The 20875-nt window shown below is 41.2% G+C and overlaps 1 protein-coding gene across 3 annotated transcripts in view; it reads left to right on the top strand.

The window, feature by feature from the left end:
• The window catches only part of cacna2d2a (calcium channel, voltage-dependent, alpha 2/delta subunit 2a), a 146883-nt gene that overhangs the window by 97237 nt on the left and 28771 nt on the right, over positions 1-20875 (top strand). For all 3 annotated transcript variants that reach the window (XM_056436377.1, XM_056436376.1, XM_056436375.1), the window contains 2 exons: positions 10056-10187; positions 10401-10458. In XM_056436377.1, coding sequence (XP_056292352.1) covers positions 10056-10187; positions 10401-10458 — 190 coding nt within the window. The remainder of the gene's footprint in view (positions 1-10055; positions 10188-10400; positions 10459-20875) is intronic.

The raw sequence follows: 20875 nt of genomic DNA, 5'->3' as shown, positions 1-20875 counted from the left end.
CTATTGTTTGCCATGTCTCTTGCTACATGACCTCCAAGACACCTGCAATATCTTAACATATAATGATATAACTATTAAGTTGATTTGGCACACTGCTTAACCAGGAGATAGACAACATATTAGCATTCCAGTGGAGTTGTTGTTGTTCTAATAGATGTAATTCCACTATTAGGTCTCCTTGTAATTGTTGCTTTCCACACACTCCTGAGGGAGGTATCTGTCTCTTTACCTGCTGTTCTCCATAGTTGCTAACTTTGTTTGACTATAATGCAATGTTTTGGAGAGTTGTCAGCAGTAATATGTAGGCTAGGCAATTGGTTAAAACGTTTACATTATTTATGAGACTTTGATTAAAGAGAGAAAACAAACCAGAAACCAGCAGCAAGCTTGTACTCCACGCCCTTTGAATGTTAGCCTCCATTTTGCTAGTGCACTCTCTGGTCTTTGGTTGGATCCCCTCTGGGAAGCTCAGAGCAAAAAATTATTCAATGCACATTTTTAAAGAGCTAATTGCATGGGGTGTATGTAATGTGCAGTGGACAATTAAGTGCAACAGATACGGCAGATAGAGGAACAGCACAGTGTCGACTACAATTTGAAAGGAAAAGAAAAATTTGCATCTGCAGAGATTCGTATGAGTGAAACCCCCTCTGATGTTTCTCATTTTCCATCAAATGTATCAGAAGAGAATTCAGCTCACCTGGTACTAGAGGGACAAAGGTGACTTTTGAACGGAAGACTCAGGTCTGTTCACAAAAGGCAGGGGAAGTGAGAATAAGAGTTCTTTGTTACGCAGTTCAAAATTATATGATGTGGCTCCAATTAGTGAATGTTCCATCTTTACTCTGTGCTATTGCCATAGATATCTTTAATGTCATACTACATCTGTGTCATCTTAAAGGCATAAGCTGTGAGTCTTGAGATTTGCTTCAGCTGAATGTAAAATGTCATCTTTGTGTGTGTGTGTGTGTGTGTGTGTGCATGTGCGCGTGCGTGCGTGTGCGCGTGTGAACAGTGCATGCGGCCTGTATTCGTTTCACACGCCCCAGGTTTCTTCCAGAGGAGGAAGCTTCCCTGTCAACCAACTCACGCCATGCTGGAGATCAACTCAGCCCCTCTCAACATCAAACCAGATTTAAATGTGTGGAGAGAAAAAGAAAAAGCGATTTGTGAAAGAAGAAAAAAAAGAGTGAAAGTGCAATGGGAAATGAAAAAAGAAAGCAATGGAGAGAAAGGGGGATAAGGGAAATGGGATTTAAAGTTAAACCAAAAGAGAAGAAAGAGAGTACACTAAAAAAAACGATTCAAGCCCTTCTTCGAGGTGACACATTTAAATATTGTTTGATACATTTAAATAAATCAATTACAAAAATAGATATTTATATTTAATGGGTGTAACACAAAATGTATGAATACTTTCATTTATTAGATTTATTTAGGTTAGATGGTGCGCATATCAACTCAAAATAAATGTGTTTCATTGAGGACTACCCTTTGCGCATGCGCCAGCTGAAAATCAGTTGTTTACATGAGGTGAAGACTCTTTCAGCGCTGTACGGTGGTGTAGTGGCTAGCACTGTCGCCTCAAAGCCAGAGGTCTGTGGGTTCAATTCCCAGTCGGGGTGTTCCTTCTGTGTGGAGTTTGCATATTTAGTTAGTTAGTTTATATTTTGAGTTGGACAAACACAAATTAATTTAATTTAATGAATATCGTTATTTTATTTTAGATGTACAGGACTGTCTCAGAAAATTAGAATATTGTGATAAAGTTCTTTATTTTCTGTAATGCAATTAAAAAAACAAAAATGTCATGCATTCTGGATTCATTACAAATCAACTGAAATATTGCAAGCCTTTTATTCTTTTAATATTGCTGATTATGGCTTACAGCTTAAGAAAACTCTAAAATCCTATCTCATAAAATTTGAATATTTCCTCAGACCAAGTTAAAAAAAATATTTATAACAGCAAAACAAAATCAAACATTTGAAAATGTGTTTCCAGGTGTTTCGAGTTAATTAGACGATTCAAGTGATTTGTTTAATACCCTACTAGTATACTTTTTCATGATATTCTAATATTTAGAGATAGGATATTTGAGTTTTCTTAAGCTGTAAGCCATAATCAGCAATATTAAAAGAATAAAAGGCTTGCAATATTTCAGTTGATTTGTAATGAATCCAGAATGCATGACATTTTTGTTTTTTTAATTGCATTACAGAAAATAAAGAACTTTATCACAATATTCTAATTTTCTGAGACAGTCCTGTATTTGATACAAATGAGTTGGACTAACTTAATTACATTTTATTGCACTGATGTGCTAAATTTGAGTTGGAGTTGCATATAATTATTGGATGGAAAACCTGCCAACAATTTAATTGAGTTCATCCAATGAGTCATTTCTTTGAGTGTATAAACACTGTGGGGTGTATTTCTGTCATTCTTGACTAAACAGACTCCATCTCTCTCTCTCTCTGCCCTTCACCATCCACCCTATAGTGTGTGCCCAGTGAAGGGACACTATCATTTACCAGCACACTAATTAGAACAGTCAGCACAGCACAACTCCACTTCACTCACCACCAGGCTCACAAATTACATTTCATGTGTTTGTTATTTACTGCTCTTTCTTTAATTAGAAATATGTTTTGGATTACCATTTAGCAAAATGAACTTTTAGGACAAATACACTCAGAGTGAAACTGCTTCAATCCTACACATGATATTGAATTGTAATTAGTTAGTACTTCTGCAAAGAACCTGTTTGGTATAGCACACTGCAAAGAATACAAATTAGGTTATACAGTTATCTTTTTGACGTTTCTTTTTCTCGTCTAAGGCCACAAGAAGACATTTTTCTTTAGGTCGGCTTAGACTTTGTTTTAGGGTGTCTTTGTGGATTGTGTGAGCTGCTGCCAGTTCCTGTTTCGGCTCCGGTTTCCTTTGCAGGATGAAAGTCCTAATGTTCAGGCCACAAAGCAGCCCTAGAAGGAGAGACAGGGAAGGAACAGGAGAGAGGGGAGTCGGAGAAGGAGAAATAATTGGGTTGACAATACAGAGACACAGCAGAAGATGGTACATGCAGATGCGGAGACGATGGGCAGTAAAGACTTGAACATGTGCAGAAATATGTGGGTTTATCACCCAAATCACAACAAAACATTTCCTCATTTACTGTTAGTGTTACTTGAGAACAGATCACAGGGAGCTCCTTAACTTGTCCAGTATACTGGGATGTCATTGCTGGAAATACAATACATCTTCCTGTTGAATTTTGTAAATGTCACTTTTCAGTGCTGCAAGCATTAAATAAATTCTATTCATTTTCATTATTGTCGACTGGAAGCAATCTAAAGGAGGCAGATGTCTCAAAATATGGAAAACCGTGCAACAATCTGCATGTTTATGCAGTGCAAGTGAACTGATCTGTTATGTAAAATGACCAATGCTTTTCTGATATAATCCAAACCTCTTTTACCGCCAACAAACTTGTGGGATGCAGTAAATTGTCAGTGACTTATAAACAGTGTTAGCTCCTCCTATTATTTTTGCATTATCTGAAGATACCGTGTATGAAAAATAACCTTCCCTTTAAGTAATAACTTAGAGTTGTGCTCCCCGTGTGTTTGAGTAATGTTGAAGAGAGTAGAATTAAACTGTTCTATCTGTACGGGACTATCACAATATGTAAGCCTCCCTGCCGATGACAGGGATAATGGTTATGACTCTTCCAACAGACTTAGCTAAGAGCTTCTGCTCCATTACCATTATGGGTGTCGCACCACTTGTGATATATGCTGGGCCACTGGGCCTTTGTATCTGCTTTGTGTGTAAAGTAAATGCATGCACCTATTTCTATGATGTTGGATTAATACAGGGCACAAGACAGCAATTCTTTGGATGTTGGATAGCTCTTTATCGTGGGTATATCAGTGTAAATAATGTGTGTGGGGGGTGGGGGGGGTCATAGGATACGGGTGGTGTTTGGGGGGTTGAGAAATGATCTCAGGCAGAGATGCTCCATAAATCCCTCTCATAATTGTTTCCCTACTTGGTGTGCAGTCCTGCTCCATAAAGGGGCAAAGCCAAGGGTGCTCTAAATGTCAGAGGAGCGGCGCTCTGATGAATTACCTTTTAAAGATATCAGAGAGAGGCGAGTTTCATGTGAAAGATAAACCTAGTACAGCGCTCGGAGGCCCTGTCCGCCTGTGTGAGCATATCACACCCCCCCCCCCCCTCCCCCCAGGGGAAATTTGTCTTTTTATCAACTGTCCAGAGAAGTCACAGCATATTATAAATGAATAAATCAAAGATAATTAGTTTGCTCTGTTCTCTTATCTCTGATGTGCCGTTTTTTCTGTGGAGATCGCCTGTGTGTGTGTGTATGTGTGTGTGAGCGCGTTTGTGCGTGCGTGGTTGGTTGTTTGTGTGTGTGTATGTTTGCAGGGCTGGCCTGATAGTAGAGGTGTCCCATATCTATATGTGACTAGTTTAGTTTCACTTTGGTCTGTCTTAATAACCCTAGATTGTAAGTAGATATAATGAACACACAAAAAACACAAAAACGCACAGCAGCTTCTGTGTGTCTGTGTGTCTGTGCGTCTGTGCGTGAGTGCGTGTGCGTGTGTGTGTGTGCGTGTCTGCAGCCTCGGGCAGCAGAGCAGCTCATAATCCTTGCATAGACACAGTTCAGTGGATGCCTTGATGTTCGTCGAGGTAGAGGAGGTGCCAGTTTGAACCAGAGGTCGCAGGGTTTCTGTTCGCCCTTGGCCTGTCTGGGACAGCTATCATTACAGACCCAGTGCCTCTCCAGATAAGAGCACCCCGGCTGCCGCCGCAGCAACCTGCTGTGATAGCTCATGCTTAAAGAAACTTTTTACACATTACTCAGATGGCTCTTTGACCACGGAGTATTGGCCAGATGAAATTGAAATGCATGGTTTGGTTCCCTGATTATCTCCACACAAACATCAGTAACATATTGCCACTGGTCTTGCTGAAATAAATCTGAGTCATGGGAGCGACTGCAGCAAGTTTGAGAATTCATAGTCAGAATAGCCTCACTACTTTCTCTTCACTGTTTTCAGTTTTTCAGACCATCTGGAATGTTGGCAGTTGTAAACTCTGTTTTACGAGAGACCGGACAGAAAGCGAATCGTCTTTCTAATTCCTGAAGAAGAATGTTTATTTGAGAAATTTCAATCAGGATTTAGAAAACACCACAGCACCGAGACGGCACTGGTGAAAATTACAAATGACCTCTTAATGGCAGCAGATAAAGGACTCCTCTCTGTCCTGGTCTTGTTAGACCTTAGTGCTGCATTCGACACCATTGACCATGACATCCTGTTACAGAGACTGGAGCAGTCGATTGGCATTTCAGGCACGGCACTAATTTGGTTTAAATCCTATTTATCAGATCGATCTCAGTTTGTATTTGTAATCAAAACGATAACCACCAACGTTAATCACGGAGTTCCACAAGGTTCTGTGCTTGGACCAATTTTATTTACCTTATACATGCTTCCTTTGGGCAATATTATCAGGAAACACTCCATAAACTTTCATTGTTTTGCAGATGACACTCAACTATATTTATCGATAAAACCAGAGGAGAGCAACCAACTCTGTAAAATTCAAGCATGTCTTAAAGACATAAAACATGGATGACCTGCAACTTCTTGATGTTAAACTCAGACAAACCGAAGTAATTTTAATCGGCCCTGAGCACCTCAGAGATCAATTATCTGGTGATGTGGATTCTGTAGACGGCATTGCCCTGGCATCCAACACCACTGTAAAGAATCTTGGCGTTATCTTTGATCGGGACTTGTCCTTTAACCCGGACGAAAAGCCAATCTCAAGGACAGCATTCTTTCATGTACGTAATATCTCAAAAATGAGGGACATCTTGTCTCAAAAGATGCAGAAAATTGGTTCACGCGTGTCATTTACTCGAGACTGGATTACTGCAACTCCTTATTAGCAGGCTGCTCTAATAAATCTCTTAGGTCCCTCCAGTTGATCCAGAATGCTGCAGCTCGTGTTCTCACTAAAACTAAGAAAAGAGATCACATCACTCCTGCACTAGCTGCTCTGCACTGGCTCCCAGTAAAATCAAGAATCACTTTTAAAATTCTTCTCTTAACCTACAAAGCCTTGATTGGTGATGCTCCATCATATCTTAAGGAGCTTGTCGCACTATATTGCCCCACTAGAGAGCTCGCTCACTAAATGCGGGACTACTTGTAGTTCCTAGAGTCTTAAAAGTAGAATGGGAGCCAGAGTTTTAGTATCTTTCTCCTTTTGGAACCACCTTCCCCCCCCAGTCCGGGAGGCAGACACAGTCACCTCGCTTAAGAGTAGACTTAAGACCTTCCTCTTTGACAGAGCTTATAGTTAGGGCTGAATCAGGTTCGCCCTGGTCCAGCCCTTGATATGCTGCTGCAGGCTTTATAGCTGCGGGGACGTTTTAGGATGCACTGAGTACAAGGATGAATTTTCATCTCAATCACACGTTACTAACTCTGCTTTCTCCCGGAAGTCCTTTTTGACTTTACGTCATGGGGTCATCGGACCCTATGAGACGGCATAGATCCTATCTGCCTGATGGATCGGGTGTCGTGGGGAATTCTGCTCATGACTACGCCACTGTCCTGTTGAGACTCCCACTCCTCCTCCCCACCGCCATCTGCCTGATGGATCGTGGAGGTCTCCATCGTGGAATATGCCTACTATGAACTATTCATACACTCTGTCATATTCATTGAATGTATTTTAACTCTAAATCTGTCCTTCTGTACACATTACATCTATTGCATCTGTCCATCCTAGGGGAGGGATCCTCCTCTGTTGCTCTCCTCCTGGTCTCTTCCACCCCCTGAAGGGTTATTTGGGAGTTTTTCCTGGTGTGAGGTTTGTTTTGGGCAGGGATGTCTATGTGTACAGATTGTAAAGCACTCCGAGACAAATTTGTAATTTGTGAAATTGGGCTATACAAATAAACTGAATTGAAAACTGAATTGAATTGAATGTGTAGCAGAAATGTCACCGGTACACGTTCTTCAGGAATTAGTTCTCAAATATCCACACAAAAACAACTGACAAGGCATTTGATTGATAACAATATAAAATACAGTTTTCCAATAAATCAATTGAAGTAATATGGTGAAGGCTCAGCTGTTCTAACTCCAACAACAGTGATTAATAACTCTGCACCAGCTGGTTGTTCACCTACAAAGCAAAGGACAAATGTGATTTGTCATTTGTTTCATAATATGAAAACACTTCAAAAAAATCAATTATTTGACCTCTACGTCTTTGATTCTGCCATTTTCAATTTACTAGTATTAAAGTGACATTTATTTTCAGGGTTTTTTCCTCCCTCTTGTCCCCTCGTGAGCGAGAAATTGCCCTTGCGGGCTGTGAAAGCAGCCACTCATTCGTGTTAATTTCTTTGTTGCTTTCCATCAATCGTTCTCCTGCCCCTCTCTCTTGATTTTTAATGTTCATCCCCTTATGTAGGGCTGTCTCTATCCTCCTCCATTCTTCCTTTGTGGCATGTCTACGAATATTGAGAAAAACATGTTGAGGAGCTCCGCTGGTCATGGCAGCAATTTGGCTTTCATATATTCCTATCCTCCAGACACTGCTTAGTGCTGCTGTAGTGTGTGTGTGTGTGTGTGTGTGTGTGTGTGTGTGTGCGTGTGCGTGTGTGTCTGTGTGTGCATGTAATTGTTTGTTTGCATCCATTTATTTTACAGAATGCTAAAGGGTAATGACACTTGGCTTTCTTTTACCTGTATTTTTGGGGAGAGTTTGACACAATTAAGGTGAAAACATGTTTTTTAGGCAATGTTCTTGTTGTGTATTTGTTGTGTATTTTATTCAGACAATCATTGCAATACAATACAATATTATTCAATATAATATACAAAACAGAAAGACTGAAAAGGTATAGGTAGAAGCAAAAAAAGGCTTATATATTCCTATCCTAAATTTAATTTGATTATTCAAATGCTTTCAGCTTACAATACTGTAGGTAAGCAGTGAATGGAGACGGTCCTGCTGTATATCATACCTCTAAACTTCAATCCAGGGGTTGAGAAAAGCTGGACTTGTCAGTTCAGAGGCTTGTCTAGTTTTGGTTGGCTGAGTAATTAAATCAGAGAAGCTAGTGAAGTTCTCCTCAGCTCAGTGCCTCGTCTTGTTTCCTCTTTAATCAGGCGGCTATTAAACCTCTGATTGCGTTTCCCATCTTCTGACTTCAGCTGAGCTATTAAACACAGACTGAAAGCATGTTTGGTTTGTGTGTGTGTCTTTGTGTGGGTGTGTAAAAGAAAGACATTGTAAATACAATATAAGTAATAAGAACCTGAGGGAGGGAGGAAACAAAGCACACGTTAATGTGTCCGTATTGTTATTCCACCACAACCTGCTTTGTGTTATTCCACTTCTTGTTGACTAGATGATAAATACTTCCCTCCACAACCATAAATCAATTTCACAGTGTACCAAGGAGCTGAGATATATATCTGTGACCTCACGTTTGAACTCAAAACACACATGGTGATGCTTATTTGTCTTTCTTTTTCATCACCGCCTAACCTTCCTAAATCCTCTGAACTCAAAACACATTGATGGACATTTGCAGAAATAGTTTGTATTTTTTTGCTGTCAAGAATTCTGAAGTGGCTTCTGTCTCCACATGCTGCGAGTGACATATGACCTCCTCCAAGGTCACCTCAGATTCCCCCTCCTTCAGTCCACAGAGATCACTCAGATTAGACTGATGCCCGACCACCATCGGCCGAGCTGCCTGCATCCATCCATTCTTATGTACTCAGCTTACTGCTGCTGGCACGGACGAGGTTGACCTTTGGGTTACTAACAGAGAAAACCTGGTGTTTTGCATTTAAGTATGATTATTGAAAAACAGGTGCAAAAAAAATCAATACAAAACTGGCTTTAAATTGGATTATAAAAACAATTTTAGACCCTGTAGTTTAGGCATTTATTACTTACTTTTAGGGGAGGGGACTATGGCAGATAATCATCAACTTATTTACTGTTCCCTCTTTTTTTATTTTCTATAACCAGAAGCATATTCTGAGCTGTGCTCATTTTAATTTTTTTTTCTGAAAATCGGGGTTTCAAGAATCACACAAAAATACATTTGGATGCAGGACTTGTTGTGGCTGGATTTCTTCCTTTTTGATCCATTCTGACTTATCTCTTAACCTGATGCTTATAAACTTGTTTCTCTCTCCTATTTGACTGCTGGTGAGACGCCACAGGATACTCACCCTCTGGACCTCAGTAATCAAACACCCACAGAACACAGAGAGTTTGGATCAGAGTTCAATTCATGTAGATTTATTTGTAACCAACAGTTTCACAAATAAACCTGAGCTGGGTCCGGTATTAAAGACAAGAACTTCCTCCACATCTGTCTTTCACAACTGCCGAACAAACATATTGACATATTATTTATACCATCACACTCAATGCATGTGCTCCTTCGTCCACTCCCTCATTACATATTAGTTCTCGTCACTCAGTGTAACCTCTGTCCCAGTCCAAGTCGGTTACTTTAAGGAATGTGGAGGTTTCTTGCTGACGTCTCCCCCCTCGTCTCTTCTCTTATCGTTATTGTGTCCAAGCCTCCCGGTCCTCGCTCTGCAGTCTCCTCTCTACCAGTTAATACTGGAGCAGCACAAGACCGCTATGTCTGTCTATGTCTGGCGTTCTTGAACCTTGTCTCAGAGAGAGAGCTGTGTGTGCCCTCTCAGTCATCTTTGTCGATGTAATTTAAGCCTAAGAGAACACAATGGAAAAGTTGAATACACACTATGTATATATGTTGTAGAAGCACACAATTTGAAACAATTTAACCACCACAGACTGTTTAAACTTTATTGTTTCCTTTTGAAATAATGAGCATTTTTCTGTGTAAACTGATCAATCAGAAAGAATCTTAACTCTATTTGCCAATTAACTATGGAGTGAGTAAGTCTTATTGTGTGTGTATTTGTCTGTGTGTGTTGCTGCAGCCCCCGTCATACTAAACGAGTTGAACTGGACCCAGGCACTGGAGAGGGTCTTCATTGAAAACCGCAAGGAGGACAGCTCTCTTCGCTGGCAGGTGTTTGGCAGTGCCACAGGAGTGACTCGATATTACCCAGGTAGGCTGCAACTCTCTGCCTTATAACTCACACCAAGATAAAATCTAAATTGACCCTAGGGCTCCTCAGCTGCAGAACATTGGCAATCGCTTATCAGATGGCTATACTGGTAACTCGATTGACAGAATGAAATTATGATGACTTTGATCTAATCTGATATGAAATATCCTAGTGCACTGTATGGCTTACGCATTATTTTCTTACTATCTCTAGCCACTCCATGGAAGGCTCCCAAAAAGATTGACCTGTACGACGTCCGCAGAAGACCTTGGTAAGTGCCATCTTTATCAGGACAAGTTGTGCTAAACAAGTAATGCAACACAATCTATTATTTTTCCGAGGTATTTATTAATGTTCAAAATCGGCACATTTTGGCTGGGGCATTATTAGTGATAGAAAGAATAACACTGGTATGCCTGTACTGTACCTCACCAAAACAATAGCTCATGCCTGCTTTTAATCAAATATAAGCAGTAGAGTTGTTAACTCACTGGGTTTTTACATTTAAGCATTAAGTGATATAAAGTGCATTTACAGTGTTCACTCATAATTACAAAATCAGCTCTAGATATGGCTGCACGGTGGTGTAGTGGCTAGCACTGTCGCCTCACAGCAAGAGGGCTGTGGGTTCAATTCCCGGTCTGGCCGGTCCTTCTGTGTGAGGTTTCCCTGTGGCAGTGTGGATTCCGTCTGGGTTCTCCGGCTTCCTCCCAAAGACATGCAGTCAGCTTAATTGATCTCTAAATTGCCCATAGGTGTGAATGTGAGCATGAATGGTTGTGTGCCCTGGTGACCTGTCCAGGGTGAACCCTGCCTTCGCCCAATGTCAGCTGGGATCGGCTCCAGCGCCACGCGACCCTAATGAGGATAAGTGGTATGGATGGAGAATGGAGCTCTAGATATGTTAAATTCTTACATAAATGTGCCATATTTCTAACAATATTCATCTAAATGTCATTGTTGGAAAGTGTGTGTTTTGGGAACAAGGGGAGTCCAGTTGAGTGCAGGTGATTGTCCAGCTACAAAAAGCAGCAGAGTAAAAGTGCAGAAAATTGCAAAAGCTTTAAACTTGTCATTGCAAACTCTGTGCTGTCCGCAGCAGCACTGTCATGCTGTCTTAAAATTCAGACACCGTTGTGATCTGATGTGAGTCCCCATTTGATTTTCACTGTGTTATAATTGAGCTGTCCGTGCACTGAGCCACTGGATGTGCTTTTTGTTGTTATATGTAAGTTCATTTGAGTTTTTTTCAAAACCGTTTAAATTATTTGCTCAGTGTTGTAGTGAAATGGAGTTAATGATATATAACTATTTTAATTATTACATGTACTTCCATCTCTGAACTAAACTGCTCCACAACAGTCATAAAATGGAAGCATCAATGCAGCAATTGCTTCTGACGATTCTTTTATAAAAAACAATTTTAGGATTTTGTAATATATTTTCTTAAACGGGCTGCTCAAGGCATATTTGCACTAATATTTGAACATAATGTAGCCACATGAAGAAACAGGCTTTCACTCCTAAACGCAGCCTTATATTAGGATTCCTGTACAGTGCTTTGTCTCTGGCTCTTGTAGACATCTTGTGCTCCTTTTATCCCGGAGATAAATAATGGATATTTTTTTGCGGAATGACATAAAAATGTTTTACTGACCCGTATATTTATCTCAGTAGGTGATAATGTTGTTGCTTTTTGCAACAAGGACAGAGCCAGTTGGAGTGTTTTTAGTGCCCACCTTGACCTATGGTTCACTGTGGAACAGCCGATCCCTGTACGGAGTGCCTGAGATGGGCCGGACAGAACTAGGCTGCGTTGGGGCAAATAGCCCCTCACCCAACAACCCACGCTTCCTGTCCCCCATTCCACTTGCAAGCTACCTGCCACTGTCACATTGACTTTGTGGCAGTCCTGCCGGTTGCCTCGTTACAGGTCGGAGTGAATTGGACATAATCATGACAGCAATGTTGATTAGACCTGACCCCGTTTTCCATCTCCGTCTGGATCCAGCTCCACCTGAGTGGCTGTTTAAGGTCAGCCCCGGCAATCAGAAGAAGTCAGCTAGCGCAGACTTAACAAAACACAAGACAAGCAAAATAAGTTTGTGCATTCTTATGAAGTTTGCATGAAATTTAAGATCCAAGATGTAGCCACGTCTGAACGAGAATTAATCAGGTCATCTTCAGGAGTAAGTTGAATATAACTTCAGTTGATCCTTCCAGTCAATGCTCAGTTTACTCATCCATAAAAACAGCGGTATTACAGTGCTCCAACCCTCATCAATCAGTCAATTAGTTGCCTCAAAGTCTTGCGTAAGACATTTTATACAATCTTTCAAAAACAAAACGAAATTCACCGAGTGGTCTGCCTGCGTAGCATGTGGCTAATGGCTATGCAATGTGACTCAGCAGTGTGTGTTCTGGTTGCTCCGTTAGCCGCTCGCCATTGACCATCCAGTCAATCATATGTTATCACAAGCGTCCCCTACCAGCTGGGGCCATAAAAGAGTGGGAAGTCAGCAGCCAGCCAATGGCACTACAAAACAGGCAATAAAAGGTGTTTTAAGAAAGTCACAGAAACATCGAGCATGCAGCCATATTTGCTCACCAAACTATGATGCCATTTACTGCAGCAGAATGCAAGATCAGTCACGCACAGACACAGGTGTATGCACACACGTAACCGGTCGCGTGGTCCTCCTAATATAAAGAAGAATGAAACAAATTTTTTTAAATTGAGAACCCAATTTACAACCTCCTTGGTTTACATCCTCCAAATGTGTGGTTGTGTTTGATAAAATAGAGAGAATCAGTAAAGTCAATAATATAATAACAATTTATTGTAAATTGACGATATGTTTAGACTAAAGCATTTAATCGATCAATACGCTTTGAAGTGATAGCAAGTTACTATTAGGACGACACCATGTATTGGCCTTTCAACAGAAAAAAAAGAAAAGGGATGGCATATTACCTCAACGTATCTGCATTCATCAGATCGCTGACAATTTAATTAAGCTATCACCAGAAGTCTCCCTTATGCTCGTGTAAACATAAAATAAATTGGTAAAATACATCGCATCTGTGTCGTAGGATAAGTTTACACAAGGATCCTGTCTCTGATCTGACAGCGCTACAACCAAAGCACTCCCGGGTTTAATTCTCTTACACATGTTTTGACTGGGGTACTCCTCCCTGTACGGGGAGGAACAAGGAGAGAGAACCACGAGGGAGACTGCTGAGCGCATGTGACAGAGCAAGAGGTGTAATATTGCAGGAACACCTTGTCCCCACCCTGGTCGTCCATGTTTGTCATCCCTCTCGAGCGTTACCTCATCTGGGAGCGTTAGACATTGCTGTGGCCCGTTGCTAAGCAACTTGTGCCCAGCCTGGCTGAGTGGCGGGGCCATGGCAGGGAGTGTCATGATATGTCAGGTCAGACTTGCGTTATTAGAGTCTAACACGCTGTCTCCCCGACTGACACTCTGTGGGGAGACGTCCAATCACATACGTTCCAAAAACCATCCACATAGGTTAGGTAAGCCTGTCACGTGTGCTTATGTGACAGCAATAGATAGCAGCGTCCATCACATGGCCGGTAGCACAAACAACACAAACAACACCACAAGCATTTACATAAGTCTTACGGAGGCTCCTGACTTCTTTCTGAAAGGGAAATATAAACTCCAGCTCTTGTGTATGTATGTATATATATATATATATATATATGTGTGTGTATCAGCTTTGAATTTGTTTTTGGAAAAAACATCTAAGCTTCAAGCCTCTGGATGTGTGTTTCAAGAGTTGGAACATACAATTAACGCCATTTGCCACTGGAACAATGAAGCTGCAAAGACTTGCAAATACTCGATCAACTGCTGTGCCACGCCCAGCCTCGACCATCCGCCTCGGTCTGGATAACCAGCCAGTGCAGAGGAGACTCAAAGACCTTCGCTACGGGGTCGAGAGCGAAGAAAACAACTTTGGGAGAAGGGGGGCCACGAATAAGCACCACCGTGACAATGCAAGAGGCGATGTTGCCTATTCCCCGTGTTCCTACACTGATATGACCACCATCGCCAAAGCCCTACCCACGATGTCGAGTGGAGGTCAAGCCTGGGTCACCGCGTTTGAAAAACACACTGCAAAAGCGAGGGAGACTAATGTTGGAAAGTGGAAGCTGGTGCTGACTTTCACTAAATGTTACTTTTCGCTCTAAAACATGCACGTCCACTTTAATTTCCATAGCAGGGTCTGGGTGTGGTGATGGCAAATGACCATATTGTCAAAACTCACAGCAACAGCTACTTCTGTAAAGGTAAAACTCAGGTGCAGAAAAATAGGCTGGACTTTACTTTTAAAAAAGGGTCAAACATAAAAACTCTGGCTTGAAAGCAACTACAAAAAAACTCTAGGAATCACCATGCGAACAAAGACTGAGAGTGAGACATCGAAACAGAGACACTACGAGACAGAGATAAAGACAACAAACCGACAAGGGAGAGACTGACACAATATATATCGAGGGAAAAACAGGTGTACGACATGAGACAATCAGGGAGACAGGAATGGCTGAGCGCAGGTGAAGGGAATTAACCAATCAAGGAGACAGAGGAGTCGCTGAGGGCAGGTGAAGGGAAAGAAACAATCAAGACAGAGGAGTGGCTGAGGACAGGTGAAGGGAATGAAACAATCAAGACAGAGGAGACACAGAAGAGAAACGGAACAGGGCGTGACAACTTCTGTTGCCTCAGCACCACGTATGTTACTCCGTTCAAAGTATTATACTGATGAAGGAATTATTTGATATTACAAACACGTTTAGTGGCTGGCCTCACAGATATTGTACCAATTTAGTTACACATTTAAACCAAACCAAGGTATTAGAGAAAATGCTAATGCAGGGAGCACTACATGTCACTGCAGAAAAATAAATATAATTTGAATGTCATTTTATGGTACTCCTAATGTTGACCAAATAAGTACAAAACTCAAAACATACAGGCAAAAACTGCTTTAAATTCATGTGCAGTAAGATAATGTACAGGCACAGACGAAACACATCCTTCCACATACCCAATACCACTGCTCCCCTCACAAACTCACAAATGCATCAGACCATATGGGCTGGTCTGCCAGATTGATACTGGAATTCACAAATGCTCTGATAGCAACTGGAATACACGGATGCAATTGCATGAACATGCTCCAGTAACGTTTACACCGACTATCTGCAGGGAAGAGTCCCCCTGTCAAATATGTGATTTACTAAGGAAAGTCAAAGTAGGGGCCAGAATTCACGGCCAGTTTGTAGCGTAATAGACCTCTAGCTTTCCTGGGACGGATGGATGGCGGCGTGGCTAACCTGGGCAGAGCTGTCCAGGTGCACCTCTGAGGAAAAAGATCAGAGGGCCGCCTGCCTCCACAGATGGGCTCACTCCCAGTCTGCTCCCCCACCAACAGCCTCAGGAAAATTAATGGTCCAGTCAACACACTTAATTGTCTCCAATTGCTCTGACATTAATTATTAACATTTGTTCATTATAACGTCTGTTCGTGTTATCAAGGGAAGCGAAGCGGGGGGTGAAGTGAAGCAGAGGGAAAAGGAAAAGGGGCGAGGAGAGAAATAACCAGAGACAGGCATGGAGTCCTGTTAGCCAAGCATTGCAAAGATCCCATATACATCCCAGGTTCACAACAGCATGTCACATATTGATTTCTTCAAAAAGTCAATTTAACCTCTTTGTAAATATTTTGACTGCTGTTCAATCCTTGAATCCCAAAAATACCATTCCCTGTATCTCTTCACTCTACGTCAGGGTCAGAAGAAAAAATATTGTGTTATGAGTCGGTCTGAAGGGAGACTCAGGCTTTAGCTGTCCCAATATTCGACATTGCAGTTTGAACCAAAATGTGAGAGACACAGCTGGGGACTTTTAATTCCATCTCAAAGAGCAATAGTAACAGACAAGTACATGTCTACTACAAATGGATGCTGATATATTCCAATATGTATGACTAATTTAATATTCTGTCCTTTTTTCCTGAAGGGAAAGTGGTTAAAAAATTGAGCATTACATTTTGTTCGCTCTTTTTCCGAAAATATGGAAATGTAAATCTCGGTACTGACCCTTCCAATAATCAACAGAAAGTGGAATAAATAAACGGCAGACAACATCTCTTTCTCTTGCAGGCTCTCTGGGCACTGTCCTCCTATAATATATATATATATATATATATTATTTTTTGTGGTAATCTTAATTCAATCTTTATTCACCTGCCACATCCACAGGAGCACGAAGAGAGCAGCAGTCCATAAAATAATAAGCCCATCACCACAACAAAAATCCACACATGAGAGCATGCACACAAACACACCTATGTACACAATTATATATTACCCACCCAATATTCTGTGGGTACTCTGCTTACATCTACTGTACATGATGGATGCATATCAGAGCTCAGATACAATACAGCTGGTACCGTATACATGCCTCTCATTCTGTGAATGCTCTGCACAATGAACATGTTTCCCAACCAAAAAATAAATAATGAAACATGGACACACACACACAACTCCAAATATACAGCCAGCTTTTCCTGCAAACTTGCTGTCACACATTAAAATGAGCCCAAGCCACTCCATGTCTCATGCTCCATGTATCTATTGCATGTGTCTGAAATGAATGTAGTAGATAATTCCTCCAATTTAAATATAATGCGCAACACTTTGTGGAATGGGTCAGGGTGCATGAACACAATCTCCTGAGAGAGTTAGCCCCCCGGCACAGTTAATGTATTGATTTTACAGTGCTGTGCCATGATAAAACTATTTCATGAATTCCAATGAGACTCCTTTACCAGACTGCTGCAAAGGAGCCAAAATACAATCAACACAATGCAGAATATGTCATTGTGTTCATTGCTTGTCTCGTGCATTTCTTTTAGATGGATGGCGGTTGGTGGCGTGTAGTAAGGGTGGGGTGGCTGTGAATGTTTTAATCTGCTCTTATTTAGAGCCAGACCACGTTCCGCCTCAGTGTAAAGAGCACGTCTTCCGCAGACACAAGTTATCTTGATTGTACATATTGTAATGGTATGAACATGTTTATATCGTGACATTCATGATATACATTATGGATTTACGTTTTTTTTATGAGCATACAAGTTGCTGCTGCTGCTGTTGTCAGACCTGTTATTCAATTTATAGACTTTTTTTTAAGCATTGGCCACTTAACCTTATAGGCAAATATATTTGTACTACTGACATCTGAAATTCCTTCTAAAAGTGTGTGATATATTCCAAACCTCTATTTTAACCTCTACTTTTCGAATATTTGTGAATTGTCTTTTTGATAAATCAGTCAGTGTATAAACATTCTCATCACAGGCTCTATGAGCTTAAATTGATCTGTAGATATTGATTGTTTTGTCTGGCCAACAATCCAAAAACCAACAAAAGATTAAATTATAACTATACAAAACAGGAACAAATCAAATCTTGACATTTAAAAAAGCAAATGTTTGTCATTTGTCTGCTTGATAATTTATGTCAAGTGCTTTTTTAAGGTTGTAACATACATTATAAGACCTGAAGATATAAATCTAAATGTATAATGCCAGTTACAATAATGTAAATATGTTTTTCCCACATTGCAACATGTCACAGTCTCTTTAATATTCAGAAGCATGGTCACTTTGTGTTGTTTAAGGCGTTCATGTTTTATGTATGTATTTTGGTGTATGTACTAAGTAACCACCTTTTTGGAGGAATGTTGTATTTGTATTGTGCCTGCAGCTGGACCTTGTCTGAAACTGGCACGGGGCAGTAGTATTCGAAGACCCAACAAAGTAGCCAGTTCTGTACTTGTGTTTGAGATATAAGGTTTCACTTTGATACATATAGATGATGGAGGGGTAGGTTGAAGTATATCATTAAATATCATACAGTTGGACTCAGAAGCTTTGCCATTAGTATAGATTTTTTAATGAGTTGCCCACAGAATAAAAGAGAATTGACAGATTGTCATATTTAAATATAATAGTAAAGTAAAGTGCTTTCATAGTTATGATTAAGCACCATTGGTTTTGTACAAATATCTTTGAGTGAACGGACAGAAATGCCATTGACTGACATGTTGTGTCTGATGGCTGATGGTGGTGTCGTGGTGGAACAGAATGGGCGACGGGGCTCAGTTCAGCACCAGCCAGGCCCATCTGCTTGTCACCTGGCCTTGGCACGCAGGAGACTGGGTAATGACAGGGAAAGAATGGCATCAGTGGGCAGAAGCTGAGAGGTAATTACTGACTGGAATCCATGCAGAAAAAACACATCTGGATCCATGAGTCAAAATGTGGAGAATTATACACAGATATCAGCCTCAATTCATGATTTTTATCTGTCAGAACCGTAGAACCGCATATCAGCCTGGAGACCGGAAACCCTTGACTCCATCCCGCTCTCTGTGATCCTGATGTTCTCTGCTCAGAGGCCAGGAGAAAATTCAATTGTGCTTTTGGCAATGGAAAAGGGGAGAAAGAGAGCGAGTGCTGATACACCAAGACAATCTGTGGGGAAAATCAGCCATGGCAGCACTATAGCTTCAGTGGTGAGTGACGCTATCATGGCTCATGTGTTACTTCTGTCTACTCCATCACTGCTCACACATTCCTCCTAAACCCCATTACTGCTGATCAATGCTGCCTCTTTCACAGTTGGAGAGAAACGATCTTCTTGAAAGTGATATTTTCTCCACAGATTTTAGGGCCAAAGCTCGCATTGTTCTCCGTTGTGAGATTTTACATTGGGGCTGTGGAAGATGACCTATAATGACTACAGGTATTAGAAGTCTGCATTTCCTTACAATTAACATTTAGCCCCTTCAAAATAACTTGGATGTCGTATTAAAGGACTCTTCGTCTCCATGAGAAATAGACTGACCAGAGAAGTTAATGAAATCCTACAGTTGGTATAGGCATCAGCCGTCACCAAATGACCCTCTTTCAATCTCCCGATCGGGGGGGTGTCTCCGTCCGTGAGCCTGAGGGAGTGAAGACATGGGCCATATTTTGACAGAGTCCTGCATCCATGATCGCTTTCAAAATCCCATCCGCTCGAAAGAAAGCCGCCGCCACTGTGTGGAGTCCTACCTCTCTCCCCCTCTCCCTCTCACTGCCTCAAATTAAGATTTCAGGAATTAAATTGATAAAAGTCATGCATGCCAATATACCTCATGGTTCCAGACCTGATTTCATACGCCACACAGTTGGAGAGCTGCGGAAGTTCTACCTTTGATGTGGCATTCTTTATTATTGAAAATAATTGGATTCTCTCTCTCTCTCTCTCTCTCTTGCTCTCTCGCGCTCTCTCACATACACATACACACACATACATTTTGCCCATGTTCACTCTGGGCATGCTCAGTTGATCGACCTCTTGCGTGGAAGTGCTGATGCAGAGTCTCTGTTCCATCAGGGGGATTCAGGCAGTTTTTCAGTGGAGTGGGTCCCAAGTTGGGTCTGAAAAACGGATTTAAGCAGCCGGGCAGGCTGAGGGACGTTACTTCAACGCGGGTCATAGGTCATGCTGCAGGTTGGAGTGGCTCCTGCCAATGAGGGGGAGCGGTGAGACTTGTGGGAGCAGTGGCGAAGCCTACCGGGGCTCTGTTTGCTCTACCTCCATATCAGCTTGGCCGAGAATAAAAAAAAGAGCCTCTCTGGCCCACAGGCAGCTGGCTTCTCTCCATGCTCAGCAGAACGGCTGATAATCAGCAGAAAGAGACCCCTGATGATTACTCTGCCTCTGCCTAAGAAGGCTGCTAACTGCTTGCCTGCTCACTCCTCAGAATACTCACATTTGAAACCCCCCTTCCCAATATGGTTTAGAAACGCTGACAATGTCCATCAATCTCAGCTCTCTTAGTATCTGGGGTAAATGTGAATTTAATTGCCACTGGAACAAAATGAGGGAATTTTGGATTTTCCTCTGTATGTCATTCTCTATCAACTGTGGACAGATGTTATGTGTGTGCCTCTTCCAGGACACACGTTGTCTGGCATTGCAAGTTCAGTGCTGTCTCTGCCTTGTGGGCCCACACTGTGCTGAGGTTGACACACACAATGAACAGCTGTATTTTAGGAGCTGCTTTCCAAAAGTTCCTTATCTTAATATAATTGAACAATCAAGACAATGTAAAGTAGTTTTTATTTATTTAGGAAGATATTTGCTATTGAAAATAATTCGTCAACTAATTGTCAACTACTTTTAAAGGGTGAAGCAATAACTTTAATTAAACATCATTTGAAGTTAAGAAATGCCAATAAGGTCTCAAGTGCACCTTAATGTGTAACTAATAAATAATGATACAAGAAAAAAGAAACTAGCTAATTTACAGAAGATCTAAGATATAATTTTTTTCAAATGGTAATATTTAAATTTCAAAACCCTGTAGAAACAAATCTTAGTCAATGAAAATGTGTCTTAGCCCTTGTAAAAATAGTTATTAGATTTTTGGCACTGATGAACATTTGTATTAATCCTCAGTTTAGACACAAGATGTTAAGTTGTGCACCACTCCAGGGCTCCAGGATTTACAGCGGTGCCGTGCATGCTCAGGAGGTTGTACAAAACAGCACAGGCCACTTTTAGTAAATGTGTTATTATATAATTAGACCGTAAACTAGCA

Source organism: Pseudoliparis swirei, chromosome 18, assembly GCF_029220125.1.
Source record: "Pseudoliparis swirei isolate HS2019 ecotype Mariana Trench chromosome 18, NWPU_hadal_v1, whole genome shotgun sequence".
Taxonomy (NCBI): domain Eukaryota; kingdom Metazoa; phylum Chordata; class Actinopteri; order Perciformes; family Liparidae; genus Pseudoliparis; species Pseudoliparis swirei.
Note: the sequence above shows the minus strand (reverse complement) of the source record. Positions and strands in the feature narration are given on the sequence as shown.